This window comes from Falco rusticolus, chromosome 13, assembly GCF_015220075.1.
Source record: "Falco rusticolus isolate bFalRus1 chromosome 13, bFalRus1.pri, whole genome shotgun sequence".
Lineage (NCBI taxonomy): Eukaryota > Metazoa > Chordata > Aves > Falconiformes > Falconidae > Falco > Falco rusticolus.
Window position 1 is genome coordinate 1,651,923 of NC_051199.1, and position 25,079 is coordinate 1,677,001.

The following is a 25,079-nucleotide window of genomic DNA, read 5'->3' on the forward strand; positions in this document are numbered from 1 at the left end:
CGTTACTCAGGTGGCAGAGAAGGGTCCAGGAGGCTGGACCTACAACTCAACGCCTACTAATGAACAGGCACCAAAAAGCCCCTCTGTAACCACTGCCGGAGCAGAGGGACACACAGATCACTCTGCAATCACGCCCAAGGACACAGCCATAAAAATAAAAGCTTTTTATTGATATACCATTACAGAAACATCTGAGTAACATTCTCAACAGGACGGGAAGCTCTGCGCCCTGGGGGCAAGCGCAGGCAGTGAGCTCCAGGGTCTGCCCTGCTGTGCTCCTGAGCTGCCACTGCTCTTGGCACGATGCCCCAGGGGCTCCTCGTCCTCCGCAGGGAGTTCCGGCCCTCCTGGCGTCAGGGCGTCACCTTTTTGTAGGTGATGTGGAGGTGCTGAGTCATGGGCTGCGTAGTGGTTGCCATTGAGACAGTTTGTTCGAGTTTCCCATCAGAATTGAGCCTGAATTTTCTGGTAATCTGAAAAGGGGGTAAGAAAAGAGATAACGAAATCAAGCAAACGGCATCTGCAGACTAAGTTCTGTACCTGCACTGTCTACTTGCCCTTTGCCATCCTTACATTTGCTGTCAATGCACCACAGAGGGAAGGATATGCTCACTACAGCCATGTGAGTAAACGAGGAGAAGCTTTCCCTCCTAAAGAAGGCAGCCCTTTCAAATTAACAGCTCCAAGCCCCAAGACCATTATCCACGGAGCAGCACAGTGTCCTGGAACTACTACTGACCTCACCTCAGCACAGACAGGCCAGCATCCCTCCACCAGAAGAGCAGCTCCCGGCTAGTGGCTCAGGGAGCTGCTCTGTGCTGGATGACATCCCCAAGGCAGCTGTCAGAACCACTGAGGCTCTCTGCAAGCCACCACCCGGGGCGAGAGGAAGGCGCTGCTCATGCTACACGGGGAGATCAGAGCCTGCCAAGCCTCCGCTTGCACCTGCCGCCAGCCGCAGGGCAGGAGGGAGCCACGCTGCTGTCCATCGAGAGGGCTCGACAGGCAACGTCGTCCCCATCCCTCCAGCCGCATAGTCTCTGCGCTGCACCAAACGTCAAGAGAGGCAATTTGGGGATGCCCAGCGGAGCTGGGCCACTTGGGACCTGTGCAAGCAGGTGCTTGAACTCAGGCTTCAGCAGCTTCCACACTGGAGGTGGCAGCTAAGCGTCCGTTGCTCAGCATGCGTCGTAGGTCTGCTCCTAGCTGCTGCCAAAGTAAAGGAGAGATGCGCGACCATCCTTTTAGAACCTCAGCTCCTGCTGGAGAACAGCACTCTGGAGGGCATCCCTCCAGCTGCTTGGCCTGGCGGAACAGCCACGTAACTGTGGATGGCACCAGGGCACAGCAGCTCCCCGAGTGATCGCTGCTGCAAAGAGGCAGCTTAGCATAGACCCCACACAACTAGCACTTAGGTCCTTCTTAGGTGCAATTTTGGCAGATTGGCTCCATGTCATCCCAAAGAGCTCTTTATACCGCCTGGTGGCTGCTTGTGCTTCCCACGATGAACACAATCCCAGGGGCAAACAGAACCAAAGTCCTGGGGACAGCAGGGTAATCTGCAAGCATGATTCATTTGCAGTCACTTAAACCAGCTCCATTTCGAAATTCCTAAAATGCAAAGGCTTTTGCAAATGCTTTCATTTCCAGTGGAGGTCACCCACGGGCATGCCCATGAGCTACTGCCGGCCTGCGTGCTCCAAGACAGCCTCGGCTCCCTTACATCCATTCCTGAGGCCAGCCACGGTGTGCTCTTCGTACCAATATCCAACACGTCCTCCCAGGAGGTTATTGCCAGCTCAGAGCGAAGCTGCTCTGACATTCACTGGGGCAACAGCAGCAACAGCATCACATGCAAACGATGTTTTGATTAATATTTGCTGATCAGGTGGGGCTTTCTTTGTAATGCACAACAGCGCTCCTCAAATACCTTAAGCAGGAAAAGGCAATCAAAAGGAATACAAAAGACTTAAACAAGAAATCACCTCACAACAGGTGACCTTAGTTCAGGGTCGCTGAATGACCCATGTTTTCCTGAACTGCCCACTGTAGGTCAGGCCATTAAGTCTGAATGCCAGAAGAACATGAAATGAACCGGGCAAAAAAAGAAGAGGGGATTTTTCTCTTAAAAGCCAGCTTCAGTCAAGGCTGGCTGCTGGTACCGTGGGAGGGCAAGCTCCGTGTACACCAGAGACACGAGGGGAGAGTGCTGCTTTCCACACAGGAGAGGAATCGTGCAGCACTGCGAAACGGCCACGGGAAATTGCTGAATTCAAGGTAAGTGACATCACTGCTGTTCCCCCATCCACATATCCAGTCATGTTATCACAGAAGACAACCAGGTCAGCCAGGCACCATTCACCCATGGTAAAACCACACCAACTGGGTCCAGTCACCTTCTCCTTCATATGTGCTGAAGTCTCCAGGGGCTGAAGCTTTTAAGGCTGAGCAGCTTGTAGCTGACCTTCCGGCACTTTCTGAAGACGGGTGACCCACAGGTCTCCAGTCATCGGGAAACTCCGCTGACCTCCATCACCTTTCACCAACAGCACAGCAGCCTTGCAGGCGCATCAGCCAGCTCCCGCCATGCCTGCACCCTGCGAGGGCTGTCCTCAAGTCTAAAATTATTGGAAAACGTGCCTGTTCTCCAAGCACTGGCAGGGGAACACGAGCAGGCTGTTTAGAAAGAAATCCAGCTAGGAGCATTGCTCTGTGACCAGCATCTCCCCCCTCTTAGGTGCAGGGTGGGAGGCGAGAGCCACTCGCTCCTCAGGGAGGTGGGAAGAGTCTCACATGCTGCAGCTGCGCCTGACGTGCCATCAGCATCGCCTCTGACAGGGACAGGCCCCGGGGACTGCTCCTCTCTGCCCATGCAGAGAGCTCCCTGCACCTCAGCACAGCTGCACTGGCAAGTGCCTGTCACACAGCCCTGGCCCAGGGAACGGCTCTTCCTGCCCAAGTTACATCTCAGCCAAGCCACAGCCATCCCAAATCGCTTTTCGGCGGGAGCACAACACAATGGTGATGTGTTCTCCAAAGGAGCAACGAAAGCAGCAGCACCCACGCCCTTCTCACGACACAGTTTCTTCATTTCCGTGGGTAATTTATGCAGTCCTTGGTGGAGAAGAGGCAGTGTTGGGAGCTGGTTACCTGCCATACCCTCTCATTGCACATCCTCCTTCACCAGCCAGGCCCCCCCCAGACACTCACTGTGACCAGGACCTAGGCCTGAACTGCCCTCAGGTGCCAGGCGAGCGTGGACCTTCAGCTCGGGTGGCTCCTTCTTCCAGCCTTCAGCCAAAGCTGGGCCCAGAGCCCTCAGTCAGCGAGCCATTTCTTGGCTTTCTGTTGCCACCCCCCTCTCCTCCTGCCAGTCTAACTGCTCACATTTCAGGCGGTGACTCTGAGAGGGCGGTCCATTTTACTGACATGTTAGTAATTACAAGCCTCCACTGCTTCGGTGATACCCTTAGTATTTAGTGGGTTTATTCCTCCTGCTGTAGAAAGGAGGCAATACAGTTGCTCCTGGGAAAGGAGATAGCCAACAACTTAAAACAGGCATGGGAAGGCAAAGCAGTTTAGACTGCTTTTCCAGAGTTCAGACATTGTTTGTGCAGGGACATACACATTTTGGCACATCAGTGAATGTAGGGAGCAGGCTTATGACACCGGCTGCATCTGTACAAACTCGTGCTCTCCATTATCTATGGGTTGCTTTTATAGCTCTTAGAAACTAGGTTGCAAAATTCAGCCTTGAAGTCCAGAATGAGGCAGCACTGTATTTGCTGGAATCCAAGGAATCCAAGTGAGGTGTGTCTTCTCCCCCACTTGTCACCCTTAAAACCTTGCAGCCAGTCACTTGGCTCACGTTACCAGAGAAAACCAAACAGGTGCAAGAACATGCTGGTACCTACTCCCTGTGAGAGCTTGTTCAACCTTGCTGCCTTTCTCAGCTGCTAGTCAGCCAAGACAACTGCATCTGTGTGTGATAACTGGGATTCCAGCAGTGACCTCAGCACGCTGCACCAGCTCCAGCAGTGCCGTCTTACTGGCAGCTGGCTGCAGCCCACCCAGCTGTGTCAACAGCAAAGTGCCGCTACACAAAAAGTTCAAACCCCAAGAAGCAGTCAGCCAAGAGTGGAGCCGACAGCAAGCACCAGCCCTGCCAAGCAGCCATGGATGGGAAGAGAGCCCAGAGTGACCTGTGAATGCCCTAAAAAGTAAGCAAGCAAGATTTGCAAAAAAAAGGTGAAAGGCATGCATTGCTAAAATATCCCAGTGGGGCCTAATATTGGGCATACCTTACATGTGCACCCTCATACTGTAGTTAATCCAGAACACCAGAATCTCCCACCTGTAGAAAGGTATTCAGAGAAGAGTGACCTATTCTTTTCCCTAAAGACCGGCTACTGGCCACTGCTAGAGACAGGATTCTGGGCTGGCTGGCCAGATTCAGTGCATCAGCTCTTATCTTAATGATCCCTCTGGGTCTTGTAATGAACAAAATACATTCTGAAGGCTGTTAGAGAAAGGATAAGCCAGGATGCCATGCAGCATTTCCAAGAACTTCTAATGCCAATCTGTAATTAAAGTGTGCTAATCAACCTATCCTCTCAACTAGACACCTTCTGGGGCTAGCAATACCACGCTGATTGCTCACTGTGTGTGCACTCACCTGCTCTACATGGGGCTTCTTGGCAAAGGAGATCCTGGCTATGGAGTGAGAAGCTATAGACAGCTCTTGTCCATTCACCTCCCCTTCCTCCACCTCCACCAGACCTAGTGAGAAGCAAGGCCATAATATTTATTAAGCTACTTAGGTTACTTAACAACGTCACAATTATTAGGCTAAGTAACAGAACATCACTCTCCCTGAAGAGCAGTTTTATTTGACCTAGCACATACTGACAACTGCAAACCCACACCACCTCAGACATGTAACGCTGCTTAGAAAAATCTAGCCAGACTTACTCATATCATGTGGGATGCATATCGCATTGCAACTAGCAGTGTTCCCTTCAGCACCTGCTCTGGAATTTTAGATGCAAAATTAAGCACCAACTGGGTTTTAACACTTTAACATTTGGACGTGGTTCCCTCTCTCATTCAGTTCCTGTAAGGTGTGTAACAAGTACCAAGGCACTACATCCACACAGTGGGAAAATCTCCTAGTTTAAGAACTAAGAAATAAGGCTGCACTGAGATTACTCTCCAAGATTGTTAAAGGAACAGTAGGAGAGCAGCTCCCCTGACTATGGTGCTGCTGAGGCTCTTGGTAGTACCACAGCCCAGGCAGGTTCTCTCACAGGGAACCTGCTAAGCAGCTCACACCAAACACTCCTGGATGGAAAGGCTGCAAAGGAGGTTTCAAACCACCACATCCCCACAAGCTCTGCCGTGCACCGCAAAATCAAATATGGCAAATGTTGACATTGGTAACAACAGTTTAGTGGGATGTTAAATCTGACCCTGTTTGGAAGGAGCGGCTGCCTAAGGAAGACACCAGTGACTGGAGGAGGGCTCCAGAGAGGGGAGTTCATGAGCTCTGCCACAGACACGGTCACCTGTGGCCAGCTGACAGCAGCAGTGGTAATGAAGAACCTTCTATCTAGACATTTCCCCAGCTTCCACACAAAAACAAACAAACAAGAAAAAAAAGACTAGGATGCTACAAAGGCATCAGGAATGTCACTGGCCACTTACTACCTGCCATCATTAAGGCTCAGACTACAATTCTTCATTACAGAGGCAGAGGCTCTTTTGGTTTCAAAGCTATGTCTGCAAATACCAACATATCATTTGAGGAAAGCATACCCCTCAAAATACCTGTCACAGAAAGCTGGAAAGACATACTGTCTGGGCAAAGCCACATAGCCAGTCATAGAAACTCCGTGCTTTTGACACAAGCTCATTTATTAATTTGTTTTCACTGTGGGTCCAGTGCCAAAAAGCAGCAATGCTGCTCTTTGGCACTGAAACCACAGTGAAAATAAATGAAGCTGTGACATGTGCAATAATTTTCTGGAAAAGTGATGAAACTGGCAGAGCAGGGTAAGAACCTCTCCTCCCCGCTATGGATATCAGGTGTGTACCTGTGTTCTGGGCACTGATGAAGGCCACCTTATTAGTGTCAGGTTTGAGGCGGATGAATCCACATTCTCGGTGCATGGGCTTCCTGGTGTCTGGATGGAAGGCATTGAACCTGAGGGGAAATCAGAATACAAAAGCTGCTGTTTGTTGCACTGAAAATACAGTGTTTGGCCTGGTTTCATCTCAGAGGCAACAGTATTTTATTTAACTACATGACTACGTTCAGTATTATTTGAAGAGTAGAAGACTAACAATGCTTATGGTTGGGAGATGCAAATGTGGAAATACAGTTACTCTACAGGCAGAGCTACTTTTTAGAGCTGCAGTTAGTTAAGTTCAAACTTCGACAAAGTAGCTCAGAAAATCCCCCAGGAAGTCAGACATTTCACAGATGCTGAAGGCATACTCTGCATCAAATGCTTCCTTTTCTCAAATAAATATCTGGAATTACAGTATCATCTTTATTTAGCTTTTAAACCTGGCAAGCTGAGGGTTTTTGTGTATTACTTGCTGCAGGCAGCAACAGAGCAGACTTATTTCTCTTATTTCTTAGTTCAGCTCAGATTCTTATTTATTCTTCATGAGGCTTCAGAGTTGTATGTTTAGTCACCCGTGTTATGGGTGACTACATATAACATGCATGTTTATGTATCACATCAGTGCTACAGCATTCCTGAGTCTACACGGGTAACTGAATTAAACAGCAGCTTATACACAATAGCAAGCTAGGTATCTATATAACGCAGTGGACTATCCTCTTGGTTCCTATTTATTTTAGACTAATCTCTGTCTTTTCATACTGTTTTTCACAGAATTTCCCACTCTGCATCCTTCTACAGGAAAGGAGATGGAGGCAACCTCTGAGCTGCTGCTGCTAAATCCACGCCCGAGAACTCCCTCATGCGGCAGCAGTTTCTACATGTGCCTCTTCCATGCAACTGGGACGTGCCTGCTGCAAATGGCCAACACCAGTCACCTTGGCCACCACGACCCGTCCTGGGACTGGGGATATCTGTATCATCAGCTGTCACCCCAATGGTTACGAGGCAAGAGTGCAAGTAGAGCTTGACCAAGGGGCTTGTCCAGGCACCAGCATGTGGGAAGCTGGAGCAATTATTTATTAAAGAAGCACTGAGAGCTGAAAAATCCAAAGCATTTCCTATGTGAAGTAAAATATAATAAACAATGCGGAGTCAACACTTCCTAGAAGACCAACAGCACTAGATGCAGCACACGGCACCCCTACTGTGTCATGGTTTAACCCCAACCAGCAACTAAGTACCACACAGCCACTCGCTCACTTCCCCCCTCAGCGGGATGGGGAGGACAATGGTGAAAAAGGTAAAACTCATGGGTTGAGATAAGAATGATTTAATAATTGAACTAAAATAACCACAACAACTGTAATGAAAAGGAGAGAGAAGGGGGAGAGGAATAAAATCCAAAGGGAATGAAGGAAAAAGCCCCTCAAGTGATGCACAATATAACTGCTCAGCACCTGCTGACCGATGCCCGGCCAGTCCCTGAGCAGCAATCTGCCTGCCCTGGCCAGCCCCCTCTAGTTTATAGACTGAGCACAATGTTCTATGGTACGGAACATCCCTTTGGCTAGTTCAGGTCAGCTGCCCTGGCTGTGTCCCCTCCCAGTTTCTTGTGCCCCTCCAGAGCCTTCTCACTCGCAGGGCCTAAGAAACTGAAAAGTCCTTGACTTAGGATAAACATTACTTAGCAACAACTTAAAAACATTGTGTTATCAACATTATTCTAATTCTAAACCCAAAACATAGCACTGTACCAGCTACTAAAAAGAAAATTAACTCTATTCTATTCAAAACCAGGACACGGTATAAGAAACCTTAAAAATAAGGCTTCAAAGAACTGGAGACAAGGAAGGGGGAGCACAGCTAAGGCATGCAGTTAGGGAGCAGTTTGTATGCCTTGCAGCTGCCTCCAGCTCCCCGATGTTCTCCGAGTACAAATACACAAACTGCTCCTCCCGTTTGGCTTTGTCTCTATATAAAGGATGTCTCCTTTTAACCACATGGTTATAAGGAGAACCAGGAATGACTTCTGTCAGTAGTGCAGGGCTGCATCCCTGCTAAAGACTGTCCTAGCATCTCAGCCTCTGTGCTCTGCAGCTCATGAGGCCAGGTACTGTACTGACTCATGCCTCATAGTGGGATTATCTAGATTCAAAGGATGAACAAACTTAAATCAGGCTTCTTTCAGTGCTTGGAGCATTCAAGAGTCATCTGAACTGTCTTGTAACAGTCAAGAAGCACTGCTCCATGAGCCAGGGAGGCACAGGGTCTGCTGCCTATTCTCCTGATGCTTCCCAGAGCTCAGCAGCCCTGAGCTGTGTATCTCCTCAGCACCAAAAAACAAAAAAAAGCAACTCAAAACAGCAACTGTTCAAAAGTTGGAGAGAGAGATGTAGACCAAGCATGACTGTCAGAGCTTTGTTTCTTTTGGAAACGACTAAAAATGTCACATGCTGAGCTGGCAGCTCCGTCACAACGAATGGTGCACACCAGGAACACAGGGCATCTTTCACACAGCATTGGCATTTTTTAATTATTCTTTTATCTGTTTTTTTAAAGCAACAATCTTTCCAACCCACCCCCCCCAAATGAGTACTGCAGCAGCACTGAACAGTCAGCTAACACATCACTTCTCTTCCTCCAGATTTCTTTTTGATTTCTCTTACAACTACTTGCAGCTAAAGCAGTTAAGCTATCTGCCTCCTATTCGATACAGGTTGTCAAACTTCTAATTTTTCCTCAGATATTCATGGTGGTGAAGACTGAGGATGACAGTTTTAAATGAACAAACTTGACAGCTGTACCATACCATTTATTGGATCTGTAAGTGGGGGTTTCACAAAGCAGAGCGATAGCAGCTGTAATGCTATTACCTGAAGATTAATTTCTAATTAGACAGCTACCACCAGCAAGAAGAACAGTGGGGCTTTTCTGGCCATAAGGACAGTACATCTTCTGGCTAATATATGCACCCAGTGCACACCACATTAAAGTGGAAGAATCGCTGGTCTTTGAAAGGCAGGTACAGAATTTGCACAGACAATAGGTCATGCTGGGGCCACTCTTGGTACCCTAAGTTACTCTCACTACTCTAAGTTACAGTCACATTCGCAGCACTGCGATACCTCTCACTGTGTAAACCTCAGGACTGGCGGGCCACAAGAACTGTATCCTGTACCTTGGCCACAGTCCCGATCCTGTATACATGTGCTTCTGCACAAGTTCACAGGTGTGAACTCACTTTTGAAAAGCTCTGTAGAAGTGCACTGTACTCTTGGGCTACTGAATCTTCACTGATTGCAGGTGTGCAGCTCTGGATACGTTGCAACAGCATGCCAATTAATTACAAGTTTTAAAGGAAAATGAAAGTCATACCGTGCAGTCATGTATCATTACATTGTCTCATTCAGTAGGTGAACACTTGTTTACTTTGCCACTAGAAAAGAAATACAACCAACAAGTCTCACTGGAGCCATGCCTGATCCGACCCAAAAGCTGCTGCCGACACATATAAGCCCCTTGACTTACGAGAAGTTGAGCATGGGCTGCCCCACATGAGAGATGTGCACTTCTTCCAGGTACTGGAAGGGCTTCATTGTAGGGAAGGTGCCATCTCCTGGTGGGTCTGACAGCCAGGTGCCCAGCATCCAGGACAGGGGTTCCATCACAGGATTCAACTGGGGAGTCTCTGTGGAGGAAGAAGAAAGAACAAAGAAAGAAAATTCAGAGATCTGTGCTCTGCAGCTTGCTGTGAGCTGCTCACAGCTGGGTGGAGGGGAACACAGAACACCTCAGAAATGGTCCAATGCAGCAGCACTTTTCTCTAGAGTGGTGTCAGCTCCAAGGTGCAAGGGGAGATGGGGAACAACGAACAGTCACAAAGGTAACAAAAGTAGGTCTGTTTTCAAACCTGCTCTTGGCCTTAGAGCTCTCTTCCAAGTGGTCTGCTTCAGACTCCTCTCTGTAGCTTGATCTGAAGAGAAAGCCCCCTCCCATCTACATGCAAGGAAGGAGAAGACTGAAATCCAGCATAAAGAATTATCACTAAATGACAATTAAATCTCTAATGCTCTGGCCTGATTTTTCTCAAGCCCTAAGGACGTCCCATTCCTGTTTGTTTCTGAGACCAAGGAAACAAGTCCTCGCATCAGATGAAAATCAGATGCATGCATATTCAAGATCAAAGTTTGACTGTCATTTTCTTGAAGAGGTTAACAACACCCTGCACTTTTACAATGAGACAGGGATCATTCAGAAGTCGTTCTGCTTAAGACTGTGGACTAAGGCCAAGTGAAATGTTTTAAAAAGACTAGGGTCTCCGCAAGTTAAAGCATAAATGGAAGAGAAAACTACATCCCTTTGTCAATGCATTTATTAAGAAGCAACCAAGGTCTGTTTCACAAAGTTAAAGCTTCTTTAATGAATCATTTTAAAAGAGCTTTGAGTAACAACAGGTTTGCATTTTGCTGTGATTTCAGAGAGTGTGACCTGAAAAATACCCAATAAATCAGAGAAACAGACAATTTTAAGTCAAAGGAAAGCAAGGCAGATCCATTCCTAAGGTTTAAACAGGGAAAGTGATATGGGACCCACATAATCTCAGGAAAGACAAACACCAACAGAAGTGATGTGCCCACTACTCTAGGTTAGCTATGTTACGCAGACAAGTATGACTGAAGTATACCTAAAGCATGTCCTCCTTCCACCCATGTGATAAATGCCTCATACCACCAGGGTGGGAGCTAAAGGGGGCTGTTTTCCACACCTAGTGATATCATGTAATACAAGAACAAACTACCTGTCCAGACGGTCTAAAAGGCACAGACTCAGATGCAGGGAGAAATTGACCTAAAAAGCTGATGCTGTGAGTAAATACTAGCTTGATCAGTCAGAGTTTCACTGTGTTCAGTCCCAAACATCAGGCTAAAAAGACTGAACGAGGAAGAGGAATGGAGAGTCTGCACCTGGAATGCCAAACAAGGGGAAACACAAACTTTCCCTGGTAAGAGAGACCACTTTTGTTATTTATTATCCAGATAGCAGGTTTAGAAAGCCAGCCAACAAGTCGGCAAGGTGCTGCTATTACTATTCTTTATCCTGAAGTATTTCACAAGTAAAACAGCATGAGAAAAAATGAAAGCTCACTACAAAATAGGTGATAAAAACCTACAGCATCAGAGGCAGCCTTTGCAAAGACTGTTCTGATAGCCTGTGCATTCACCACCAGCTTACCAAAGTTTTAAGAAGGGGTTCCTACAAGCCACACATCAGTATTACTATACCGGACAGTATTTCACTGTACTTACCTTCCACCTGTGCTCTGAGCAACCAAAGCAACACAACATTATTTTCTGGTGCAGCAAAGACCTCAACATAGTGATGATCGATAACAAAAGTCCAAAGTTATTGCTACAAGAACCCCCATACTTCTACGCTGCTGCTTATGAACCAGTTTCCCTTTCTACTTCCATGCTGAGAGCACACGGTTTTGCAAGTAAGGAGACGGTCACTACCCCAGCCAACTGGTATTTGCCTTTCGCTTGCTACTGTATGCACTGTGTTTCTTGCCAAGCTTTTTGCAGGCTCAAACTCCCATCAAGAAGGGGAAGAGCAAAGTTCTGGAAAGGCTGGAAGAGACCGCAGCCTGGGCTGCTGCTGCCCTCTCCTGGGTCAGGAAGCAGCAACAAAGCCGAGAAGCAAGATACTTTCTGTCATCTGAGTGCTTATAATATGGCATTTCATTTCCTTTTGCCTGCCAACCTTGCAGCATTTCAGGAAAGAGCATCAACATGACAGACGAAAGAAATGGCTTTAGCCATTTCCACTCTCTAGACTTGGTTATGAGTGAAGAGAAGCCAACCGACTGTTTCCAGCACCCACACACAGCCTGACCTCGCCGTGCAGCGTCCAGTCTGGCTGGAGGTGCTCCACTAGGCATGCTGGTCTCACGTCCAAAGAGCCGCACTTGTAACCAGCTGAAAAGTGAAGATGTAGCTGTGCACCTTGAAGTCTACGGCACCCAGGCAAACAACATGGCCAAGCAATCATTATTACTTTCCCAAACTCTCTGGATGGCAGCAAGCCCAACATGAGGTTTTAGTTTGTTATGTCACTTGGAAAACCATAAGTGCTGGTTAGGGACAAGGACAGAGACTCAGTGGAGTGCAGAGGAGTAAACACATCCTGATCACATCCTATGCAGTGCTCTTCTTACCTTAGTATCAGTCTCTCTGACAAGTGGACTAAGTCCTTTTTCCTCCCTGGGAGCCTTCTGGGCTAGAGGGCTGAGCTGAGAGAATGGAAAAGCAGGAGAGGGGAGACAGGAAGGAGTCTGACTGAGCCCATAAAAAAAAAAAAAAAAAGTAGTGATTTTAAAAGAAATTTTCTTCTTACATCATAGTTGGGTGCGTAAATGCAAGACTATTGCAGCAACAAAAAGTAAGAGGTTTAAAGAGGAAAATACCTTTGCTGAGCTGCTTTGTTTCAAACAAACAGGTTCATAGATGCAGTCACTGTCAAGAGGAATTTCACTGACAAAGGAGCATATACTTCCCTTTTTAAAGATCTAAACTCTTGGCACATCACTTTTACAAACAACCTGCTACTATAGCTTAAAACGTAAGTGTGTGATGGTATCAAGAACACAACCACACTTGAGAATCTGCAGTGCAAGAGACACTGGGCCACTCTTCTGCATGTCTAAAGCTTCAGACTCAGATTGGGTCCTTAAGGCTGGTTCTCCTGCATCCACATGCAGAGTTTCTCTTATCTAACAGGGAAGCTCACACTATAGCTTCTTTCTTAGCAAGGAAATTCCTGGAGTCACTTCCCCCTGTCAGATGATACATTTTCTTGAAGCTGTTAGGGGCCCAGCATCTTCAAGACCCTCCACTCCTCTATGAAATCCACTTAATTTAGCCACAATGCTCACAATTGCAACAGCCTGGGAGACAAAAACCACAGGCACATAAGCAAGACTCCAGGATGGCATGCCCAGCTCCTGGGCACCACAAGTCGCTCCATTTCACCATCCGAACCCACTTCATCCCTCCAAACTCACAGACGTTTCCACACCTTCCTCATTTATGGAGGGTTTAGAAGTCAAATCCCTCCCAGCACTGTAGCAAAGGTCAGACTGTAACCGGCTCTCTACGCTTTGCAGCAGAAAGACTGCATGCTCTCCCTGCCATGAGACAAACCAGACAAAGCAGCTGAACAAGCCCCTCAGGCCAGGTCTACACAGGCTTCAGCCAGTGTGGCTCTCAAATGGGATTCCTGGCACGGGAAAGCTATGCTGGCACACATTCCTATGCCGCTTTATCAGCAAAACTGTGCATGAGCAGCCAGCTCGTTGCTAACAAGACAGCTAACCTATTCCCCTAAGCTGGGGTACACTCGCTGCAGGAAACTTAACCAACACCCCCAGCCACCAAAAAAACAACCAACCACCAAACCAAACCAAACGAAAACCCCACTCACTCATGCCACCTCTTCTCAGTCCTCAAAGTGCTACAGCAACAGCTGGGCAGCCTCCTGCAGTCCTTTCTTCAGCTGAGTTGCTTACTGGACTTAAATCATCATCAAGGTTCTGCTAATTAAGGAGCAGCCTTGTTCAGCATACCTCTTCCATGTTTAAGTGGCTTTGTACTCTGCTGCCTTTCTCTGAGTGTTGTACCCCTTTACACACTTCGCTGATGCTCCCCTCAGTAAAGCAGGAAAGAATTCCTAGCACTGACATGCTCTAGCTCCACCTCTGCTTTAAAAGTTGGGAATGTTATTACATTCACAAAATTTCATCTTACAGCCTTAGTAATTAATTTCAGGACCAAGCACTGTTATGTTATTGCCTCTAATGTCTGCAGTAAAATGCTCCAGTGCCTGCAATCACTGTCAAGAGTTCTCCTGCACTACAAAACACAGAGAAAACATTTTTAAAATTATACACTATTACAAGAAACCTGAATATCCTACCTGAGCTTACCTCAATATGTTTTACTTTCAGGTTCTCCTTAGTCAGCATTTTCATTGGTTCCTAGTTGCAAGCTGTTTTTCTGTTGTGAGTCACTGCCGACTCACTGCAGAATTAAATGCTTAATGCACAAGCTGTATAGGCTATTAGGAAAAAAAACTAAAAAAAACCAAGACCATTCCACCAGGGGGGAAAAAAAAAAAAAGCAACTGCAGAGCAAAAAGTCTGTTTTCCCCCCTTCCAACTGCCTTTCTCTCCAAGGGGGTGGTGAAAGAGCCATGTCCCTGATCCATCAAGTCCCAAACCTGCTGTGTGTCAGGTCGGTGCCCGCACACTGGTTGCAGAGCAGAAGGCAGCTTACCTTCCACCTGCTGCAGCGTAGCACGTGCTTGAGCCATACGTGCTGTGAAGTCTCACCTAGCTTCCCTTGTAGTACCTTCTGCCACAAATTCAGCCCTGCTCTTAATCTATGCACACGCTCCTACTCCTTGTCTCGCTCTTAGCTTACTTTATAGCCCCCTTGTTCTTTGTAACACCCTCTTACCATATTGACCAGCCTTCTACCCTGGCCATTTCCATCCCAGACAAGAAAAAATAAAGAAGAAAAAAAAATCAGAAGCAGCCACCTGCCACCTCAGAATAAGTGTTTTCCTTCCAAAATCTAGCTTCAAGTTAATGTGCAGCTGCCAAGTCAGCAGTGCCTGCCCTGGCAGAGGCAATTTTTCTGACAGCACATCTCTGCAATCCACTATAAATGTTCATTTTCAAGCTAAACTGGACAAGGACCCATTGCTGTTCCAAGTCCTGCTCAGACAGATGAAAGTACAGCATCTCGCATCCTCGCACAACCCCATTTCTACTGCCACTGAGAAACATGATTTTGCTATTTGTTTTCTGCAACACAAACGAAAACCTTTTGCCACCTCGATGGGAAACAGCACCTCAGGCCCCACAGACCAGGCATCAGGACTCCCACCTCAGCACAAAACCAAACATTTAATGTTTGAATCCTTCTGCTTGTCCACAAAGTTCACAAACTATGCTTTATTGGTATGTAAAAAGAATTACAAATGGCCCCATTTCTACTCTGGCTTTGTAGAAATATTTAAAGACAAAACTAAGCTGGAGGGAAATATGATTTCCTACAGATTCCTAGCAAATTTCTAACTGTTTTTCAGATGGACTCATTCTGCAAACTCTCCTGCCTTTAATATGACCTTCATGAAAATAGACATGCAGTGTGCAAGCGGCTTCACGTATGCTCAAACAGCTGAATTCTAACAGCTTTACCTCTCTGATAAACACAGACACTTCAACCCCGTTGAATCCTACCTGCGATTGCTCCATTGCCAGCCATAATTTGCAGAGTTACTTTTCTATTGCTTGGTCTAGCTCTCTAACCACCTTTGCTCACCAGAAAGTGTTTTGCGCAGGGTTGACAAGATGGCCATAAGGGAAGTGATCTCATGATTAGGCAACACAGTTATCCCAGTGCCTGCTGGGAGATGTAGTTTTATAAAAGGATCAAGCTTGAACACATTAAGACGAGGAAAGGAGGACCCTCAGATCTCCCGTCTATGCTAGTACTGGGGGAGCATGATGCAGCAGAGCTGTGAAATGTTCAAGCAGAACAAGCTGGTCAAATAGTATTTGTGCATCAGAGGACATGGCTGTTAGAATAGTCTCCCCCTCCCCAGGACACTGGATCCATAGCTGTTCATTGACTCTCCCCAATTTCTCCCAGTGCATCTTCTCCAGAAGATGCATCTGACCTCATTCTGCCTGGTGTGCTGTGCCTAACGGAACTCCTCTGCTAGAAGCTCCTCAACCTTTGGTCCATGGACCTCTGAAGCAGCTCATAAGACAGAAGGAAACACTCCCCTACCAAAGGAGAGAGCAAATTCAATGTTTAGATGGAAAAGGCCAATGTGGCAGCTGGGTAGGAAACAGTCCAGGGCTTCTCCTAAAACCAGTTAGTCAACACCCCTGTTAAGACAGGTTGGGAAACACCGCTTGAGCACAACATGACAGTTCGAGCACACTGTGAGCCAAACTCACCCAGACTGAGTCACCAATCTTCAAGTGTGGCTGGCGGAGGCTGCATGTATACCAGTTTTGCTGAAACCTGCTCTTTCCAGCTGGCTGTAGTTTGGGTACAGCCAGCAGAAATTTACTTGTCTCACTGGAGGAAAAATTGGTTGAGAACTAGTACCAAAATGAAGATCTGCTTAACGGGCGCAGGCCTAAAGCTCACTTTTCTGTTTGCAATTCTGTGGAAGCGGCTGAGCGTCAGGCAGCAGCAAAGAGAGGTCCCGCAGCATGTGGAGTTGGGATGCAGACACGTAACAACCTGCACGGTCAGTCCTGTCGGTTACTGTACTTACGCTCCCTATCCCCAAGGCACTGCCTTTAGAAGAAAAAAAACACAAGCTCAGGTTCACAGCTAACAACAGCACCTCAACTACACATCAGATGACTTGGGACAACTGCAACGTAGCTACTAAAAAAAGTCTGTAATTATTATTGAGGTAATACATTACCTGACTGTATTTTTATGAATACCAAAAAGCCTTTCTTCAATTTAGCTCAGTATTACAGTAAAACTTAGTGTCTAGGCATAAACCAGACTCTGCCCAGCAGCAATCAGCTGCACTTAATCAGGTATTTTGACTGCCATAAACTATTACTGTGAGCACACAAAAAGCAATACAAGGCAGAACAGCACCAAGATTCAGCTAAAAAAGAAGAAAAAAAAAGCTGCCAACCACCCACCCACCAACCCCTTAGAAAAAGTCACCAGCCAAAGGGCTCCGTAAGAACTTCCCATTGCACCAAGCTACAATCGCCAAAATGGTTCATTTTCACATACTGATCTCCAATTTTGCTGGTAAGAGATGGCAGAACAGGTAATGAGCTAGTCAATTCGTTAAAAAATAATAATTGTATTTTCCCTTAGAAAAAGAATATATAATTCTTATGTTCTTAAAGAAGATATTCTTAATATGCAATTCTCATGTTCTCAAAGCCATATACATATAAGAAGATCCATCTCAGGAAAATCACAGTGCTTCCTCGAATAAAGATAAACATCTTTCTTTTTGCCATTAGTATCTCATTGAAGGTATTCCAACAAAACTAGACATCCTTTTTCATATACATATTATGAATAACAATTACAAGCCCTAAAATTGTATATAGATATTTTCTGTAGTTTGACAACAAAACAATACAAAAACACAGACCAGAAGGTACAAATAGACTATGTTGATTTCCACGGAGGGGGAAAAACATTCTTTTTCCCCTCTCTACCCAAATCAAACTGTGAGTTTTCTTATACTTCGAAAAATTAAAAACACATGGTAAAACTAGCATTGGGTATTGACCTTCAAGAATTTTGTCGGGGTTTATTTTCTTGCACTTGACTGAAGAAGCAGGAAGTAGGCCATGCTATAACAGTCTGCCTACGCCAGTATCGTGTTTCTGACCATGTCTAATACTACACGGTTTTAGAAGCAGCAATGAAGATTTCTTTTTATCCTAAGGAAGAGATTCAAGAATTACTATCAGAAGATACCTAACCATCCATGTGTGATGACTTCTTCAAGAAAGCCCCAAGCCACGCATCCTTCATAAGGCAACCCAACATTTCCTCAGCAGCCACACAAATACCAAACATCATTAAATCGTAAACTACCCCTGAATTGCATCTCACAACTAGAGTCACTGTGCAGAAGTTTTATCAGCTGTATAGTAAATCACTCCTTTTCTTGCAAGAAAAAGGGTTATGGCCCGATTCGACTTCTCCACAACAACTTTTTTACATGACCTCATCCCTTGCTGAGCTCCCTTACATTTTCAAGTGTCTCAGTTTTATTTTTTAATTGATAGAGAAGTCATTCTCCATCTCTTGCCACTTTATTATCCTTTTCCCGATGACTTCTGCCTTCTAAGGGAGGAAATGTTCAAACACAGACATCCGGTCACAAAATGACCTCACTGTGTTATCATGACATTGTCATATTTGATACCTACCACCTCGCTTAGACTTCGTGTAGTGAGCGCAGCATATGAAATCTAAGATCACAAGTACTTCTTACATCACTGGAGACGACTACAACAGCTTTCCCAGATACCTGCTGCCCATGACAGCTCATTAACACACCAAAAAAATTCACAGGCACACTCCAAAGGAAGACAAATCCTAACAGGTGCTACTGAGTCACAAACAAGTTAAAATAATCCAGGCAGGAAAAAAAAAAAAAAAAAATCATCAAGAGAGTTGTCAGCAACACCATGACCAAACTTCCCATTGCATACCAGGAATCACCTCCAAAACTTTTGGGATATAAGAAATAACTCATGTGCCCAAAACTCTCATTTTTTCACCTCTGTCTGTTGGTTTAACACAAGCTACTACTTTTCCTTCCAAAGACGTACCTTTCTCATACTTTTTACCCATCACATCTCTACAACTTGTAACTTAAACAGCCTCTTATTTGTAAGAAATGGTGTATTCTGCCTCAATGCAAAGCCACTGGGAATACTGACCACAGTCCTGGGATAGCAGGCTGTTCAAGTAAGGGAAACTGATCCTCTTCAGCTCATCTAGCTTCTCCTTCAGTTTCCTGACTTGACTGTCAGAGCGACTGACCCTCTGCCTCAAAAGTTTCAACTCTCCATTCTTCTTTTCTACCTGCTCACGCAAGCAGCACACCTGACTTTTGCTCTGCCTGGAGGAGAAACAGTATGAGTGGAGGGAGTCAATGAGCTTGCAAGCTCCTGAGGCCGACATGATGACCTCGTTGATTGACATGGGGTTGGCATCTGTATCACCCTTCCGCCCCACCACAGCCTCAGCGGCAGGCTGAGGGGTAAGGTCTGCAGGGGATGCCGACAAACCCTGGGAAGGTTTCTGAGGGTTGCAGTGAGGGATGAAGTAGGGGAGCCTTCCGCTACGGCCTTATTGTGTCCCATAAGATGGCTGCTGCAGCTTGGTTCCACATCTCTCTTTGGCCTTTTCCTTTCTAGCTGCTCTTTTGGGAAAGATGGCCTCTCTCTGGCATGCTTCGAGGAAAAGCTGTAAGAATGAAGGGAGCCAATGAACTTGCAAGCACCAGAGGCAGGAGGGGTGAAATCGTCAACTGACACACCACTTCTATCTGCTATCCAGCTCCCTGTCCAGGTGGCTTTAGGACAGTCCTCCACAGAAGATCTCTCAGGCTTTTTCTGAGGTCCAGGCTTTGCAACCAATTTATCACCTAACGTCCTTCTCCGAGGTCCATCCCGCTGGCTGTGGAGGTTCTCTTCTTCCTCCTCAATCGATCCGATTTCCACTTGCAAAGTTGCCTCCTCCATCTCATTTGTCCCTTGCATCACCATGAAGTCCTGGCCAGAAGATGAGGTTCTCTGAACTACCTCACAGCCTCCTTCCCTAGGGTCTTCTCCATCCTGCAGTGTCACCTGGCTTGCTATTTTTCTTCTGCTTCTGACATAATCCAGGTTGTCGTGTTTTTTCTCTGCAAGCTGGAAGATGGTAGGGACAGCAGTGGGCTTCAGCAGCCGGTGCTGGTCTTCCAGTCGCTTAGAAAAGCTGTCTTTGGTGAAATGCTCGCTGCAAAGAAATGAATACTTGGTGGGAGTCCAGTTGTCTCTCTGAACAGCTTTCAGCCACTGAATCAGACGTTTTGAATCCTTCAGTGGGAATCTAAGAACAAACAGACAAAACCCATGCAAAATTAAGTCGTATTTTGGAAATTAGAGGCGTTGGTACTCTCAGGTCTCAGAAATTCTTGCGAAAGCTGTACTTTAACAGGTACACTCATTTGAGGATTATTTCACTTTGGGCCGAAACACTCAACATTCCTTCCCTCCACCAACAGCTCCGCTCCACAACCAGCACAAAGTAAAAAGCGTCGCTTCCCTTTTCATCAGCAACCGACCTGCCACCCAGCAGCTCACCCGCCCGCCAGCAAGGCAAGCAGCCTGCAAGGAACGAGGATGCCACAAGCACCGAAACAGCCCAGCTCGGCCAACACGCTGCCCACCCGCCGCCTCCACAAGCCCGTTGATGTTTACGGCGGGTGTATTTAGTCAGGTGTAAAAAGACCCGGACCGGAAAAAAAAAAAAACCCGGAGCGGCTGAACAAGGCACCTTTTCCACAGGGACTCGCACCGGGCGCCCCCTGGGGTCTCGGCTACGGCAGCATCGCCGGCAAGGCCGGGGCGAGGGCAGGGGGCAGGCCCGGGGGCAGGCGGGGGGGGGGCCAGGCCTCAGCCCAGCCTGGGGCCCAGGCCCCGCGGCGGCGAGGGGCAGCTCCCCGCTGCCTGGCCGGTTTCTGGAGCCCAAAGCCGGTCCCCGGCTGAGGAAAACAAAGGGCGGCCGCTACCGCTGGGGGCCCGGCGGTGCCGGGGAGGGACGGCCAGGGCAGGCAGCCGCCCCCAGCCCGGCGGCCAGGCCAGAGCGGAGCCAGGGGCTGGGGGAGGCCCAGCCGTGGCACCTGCGGAGGGCCGGGGCGGCGGGGCTGAAGCGGGCCGGGCGGCCGCCCTTACCTGTGGAAGGAGACGGCGCCCCGGTGCGCCTTCCCCTGCCGGTTGGAGCAGTTGGCGGCGGCGCAGCAGATCACCATCTCCGGCCGCCGCCGGCCGGGCCCGCCCCGGCCCCCGCCCGCCGGCCCGGGCCGCCGCCAGCCGTACGGCAAGATGGCGGAGCCAGGTCACCCCGGCCGCCCCTCCGCCGCTGGGGAAGGGGTTTCTGTACGGCACTGCCGTCAACCAAGATGGCGGCCACCACAAGGCCGCCGCCATTTTGGCCTGGGCTCCACCGTACAGCGCCGATACTCTAGGGCGGGGGGGAAGGGAGGGAATCGCTCCCGGCGCCGCTCGCTTGCCTCCTCCTTGCTGCAGGGCGTCCGGCCTCCCGACGAGCCGCTCGGACCGTGGCGGCCGAGCTGTCAAAGGCGTTTCCGAGAGGGGCGGTGTGAGGGGGGTTACCCTCCTGGGGAGAGAGGGGCGGGGCTCGGTCGGCTCCGTACAACACGATGGTCGCGCCCGTATGCGGGGACTTCCCCAAGCGTACGCCTCGCAGGCCGCCTCCACCGGCGTCGTGCTGGACCAGCGGAACCCTTACGTGCCGCCACGCCACCTCCTGCGGCCCTGGCTCCGTTGCCGACCCGGCGCCTCTCCCTTCCCCGCGCCGCCTCTCCGTACGGCAAAATGGCAGCCCCCAGCGCGGAGGAAGCCGTCCGGCGCACCGAACCGTGACGAGCGCCGCCGGCAGCCAACCGCCGCGGAGGCCGGCGGCGAGCGGATCTCCCATTGGGCGGGCGTCGCGCTCGCACCAGCAGCCGCGCAGGGCTGCGCCGGGGCTGTATGTGTCGGCGGGGACGGCAGCGGCCGCAGCCCTCGCCGGGGCCGCCGCCATGGACGCAGGTGGGTGGCGGAGGCGGCCCGTTTCCGTGCTGCGGCGGGGAGCCGGTCGCTTTCCGCCTCAGGGGCCCGTGGCCCGGTCTGGCAGCTGTTAGAGGCCTGCGGCTTCCCGGAGCGGCCCGGCCCCGGGCGGCGCGGCCTCCGCCAGCGTTCTGAGGTGCGGCCCCGACCCGGCCGGCGACGGGAGAAGCCGCTGCTCCCCGGCCTGCTCGCTGCCCCGGGGCCCCCCTGGAAGCGGCGTCCCCAGGTCATGGGGCCCTGAGTAGCCCGGCCGCCTCCCCTGCGGGGAGCGGCGGGGGCTGGGGGCGGCCCAGCGGTGCCCCCGTTAGCGCCCGGGCGCCGTCGCCGCAGGCCGGGGCCGGGGGGAGCCCTCCCGGCGGGAGGCGAGGCCTTCCCGCCCTTCCCAGCGGGGCCTTTACCGTCGTTCCTCACAAGCCTCCAGCTCTTCCGCGTTCTCTGGCGTAGGCGCCGGGCCGGGGCTGCCCGGGAAGGCGTCGGCGGGCCGCTGTCCCGGCGCCGCGCTCCCGGGCCGTCGCCTCCAGCCCCGGCCGAGTGCGGGACTGGGCCGTAACTTCGCACCGAGAGGGCTGGCAGAGCCCTTTGCGATAGAGACTTTTGTTTATCTACAGGGGGAAGGAGAAAAAAAAAAAAAAGCAACGTGTTGGCTCTTGGGTTGGGACTTCCTTCTTTCTAGCCTTCACATAGTAACAGCTTTCATCTGCCGGCCGCGGAGATAAGCGATGTTCTGTAATCACAGATATTTTCCTGTGCCGTGTGGGCTCCTCCCCTGCATTGGGCGAGTGTGTGTATGCGAAGGGAATCCAGCTCTCATCCCTGTGAGCTGCTATCTTGACTTGTTTTTGTCCTTGATGCAGGCGCTGCTGTTGTCAGTGTAGTCCTGTTGATAGTGTCCCGACTTTCTGCCTGGCGCGTCCTTGCACATCGTTCCATCCAGTCTCTGGCGCCTCGGTACAAAACACATTCCAGCAAGTGAACGTACACGACCTGAGCTGCCGGGAGATATGTTTGCTTTCCCATTGTGTTAGCATTATAGGGTTTACTGGAGGAAGGAAAACCTCGCTGTAACAGTACTGGATCACCTCTTTGTAAAGAGAGGAGGGTCTCTGGGCTTTGGAGTAATGAGGGCTCGAGCCCCTTCGTGTCTGTCCCTGCTCCTGAGATGGCCAGGGACCCGACAGGCAGACTTTGAACTGTTCGCTCTGGGCCTCCAAGAAAGCGCCGCTGTCCTGCTGGCTGACTCTCCTCCCTGGCTGTCTCTTAACTCCTTGTTGTTGCTTAGATAATCAGGATTTGTCTTGTTTGAGAGAGCTTAGGGGAGAGAAAAGACTTAATTATCTCCTTCAAAGGCCAGAAATAAGGGTTCAGGCTGTTCTTCGGTATCTGCTTTCTAGGCATTTTTCAGCAATGAGCGTTACTAACACAATAACTGTACCTTCTCTCCTTGACCCTCTCCTGAAATATTCTACATCCAGTAGCTTTTCTCCTCTCCACTGTGCCTTGGGTGATGTACCTTTATCAGCTGAGGAAGATGATCATACACCCCATTTCTCCTTCTGTGGGGGTTTAACTGGAGGCTGAAGGACTTGGGGCGGGGGGGGAGGTCTCTAAGCCATTGCAGGCGCTGCCTGAGGAGTGTTACAGTCTCGGAGAACAAGGCCTCTCTAGAGACTGGGGAAGCCCAAGCAGCAATTTGGGAAGGGAGCATTGCAAAGCCTGGTTTTTCTTCAGTGAGGTGCTCCAAATGCTTCAGTATTTTGTATAAAAAGGTTTTTGCTAAAACAGCTAAACTGTGCGGGCAAACTGTAACCAGGATGGTGGATGCTAGGGCGACCATCGGCTCTTTTGCAGTGCAAACCACAGGGAAAATTACTTGCCATGTTTCTATTTGAGTCATCAAAGGTTCGACTTGTTATTTGTTCCCCAAAGCTGGTAGAAAAACAATTTTGGATTTGGTAAAGCAGATAAAGTTAGTGGCTGTAAAGGACTCAATACCTGCCACAAGCACATATCTTGCCTTCATGTGTTTGTAAACTGACGTCACCAGTCAGGGTCTGCTCCCTGGTGCCGGGCTGCGCTTCAGTGTTCGTTTACGTGGGAGCTTGTTACAAGTTTGGATAATGTTTTTAGCTCGGCTTTTTCATTGTACAGCTTAAGAATATGAGAAGGGAGGCAATATTTCACCCTCTGCCCTAGTTCTATGTATTGACACAGCTTTTCTTGGTCAGCGTCAAGGTGGTGATAGCTTTTTCGACGACCTTGCACTTACTTGTGGTTAGTAAACTGATACTGAAAGTCGCTGGTACTGCGGGCACGTGCTGGGTGCATCAGTTGGTTCCCGGTGTCATGCAAGGCAGCTTTTATGATGTGGCCTGTTACTTTGTAACTGAGTAGATCTAACCACATGGGCAAAAAAGTGGAAGAGAACTCCAAGGTTCAAGCGAAATGTTGGTATTTAATGCGGTTTTAGTTTCAATGCCCTTACCTAGGTTGTTTAATGTAGGTGTTTTCTGTAGTGACACATACAAAGCTTTGCCTTTTCTGTCGAGGCTTTCTAGGGAGAGTGTAGGATGAGAAGGTGTTCTGGGATACTACAGCAGAACCTGTGGAAGGTGTGGCCGTGGGGCAGAGGTCCAGCCAACCTCGAATCATCACAGCATGCCCGAGGCTTCTGGAAAGCGAGGCTGCCTTTCTGAGGTGTGCTTTGCAGGGCTGAAACTCTTGGCTTTTTAACTATGTAAATCCACTGTGCACGAAAAGTAGCTAAGCTATTGTATCTGATGTGTGCTCAGGTTTCCTGCAGAGGCTGCTGCTCTGCTGTCCTGGATGCTCGGAGGTCGATGTTTAAAATAGATTGAAGGCTTCTTGAAGGTGAAGTTTTGGACTGCTGCCCAAGAAATTTGCTGATCTCACCTGAATTTTGCAGCTCTGAAAGGAGCGTCTTCAGATAGGATTTCTGCTTTGTGTATTTCCAGTTTTATTTGTTTTCAGAGCCTTTAACTGTAAGAGGTGGAGAAAGGCTCCAGTGCAAGCTGTGACACGCTTTGTCCACCTGCCTGAATTGTTTGAGTCCCACTGGCTTGTATTTAGTTCATCTGGGCAACAGCATAATGAATGTAGTTTTGAAAGAGCACCAGAGTGTGTGAAGGTAGATGCCTGTAAAGAAACACATAGCGTCTTCAACCCTTGTTGGAGAGTTTACTGTTCCCATTATAATGCCACTGATACTAACTGGGAGCAATCACTTAAATTTTCCTGCCTGTGAAGGTGAAACTTTAACTCCCGCATTTAGCAGTTTTACCTTTTCAGATGGTGGCAAGTATTTTCTTCAAAAACCAATATGCATGTTAACATCTGACCGCATCTTTGGCTGCGCAGCTGGACATACAGGACCTTTGCACAGAGCCAGATGTCAGGCATTCAGCTGAAGGACTGCAAATCTGGGACTCTCCTCTGAATGTGCAGTGTCATGGCACTTACAGTTTGCATGCACTGCATTCCCTGAATATGAAGCTGGTCCAGCAGGCAGCCTGGGA

At 48.9% G+C, this 25,079-nt stretch overlaps 1 protein-coding gene across 1 annotated transcript; it reads right to left on the reverse strand.

Moving 5' to 3' along the window:
• Positions 1–149: 149 nt before the first annotated feature.
• Positions 150–21,541, reverse strand: LOC119156478 (peroxynitrite isomerase THAP4-like). The gene is given in 7 exon segments (XM_037406225.1): positions 150–473; positions 4,676–4,779; positions 6,093–6,202; positions 9,660–9,819; positions 18,649–19,020; positions 19,023–19,804; positions 20,988–21,541. Coding segments are annotated over 7 exon segments (2,181 nt in total). The 5' UTR covers positions 21,521–21,541; the 3' UTR covers positions 150–353.
• Positions 21,542–25,079: the final 3,538 nt, after the last annotated feature.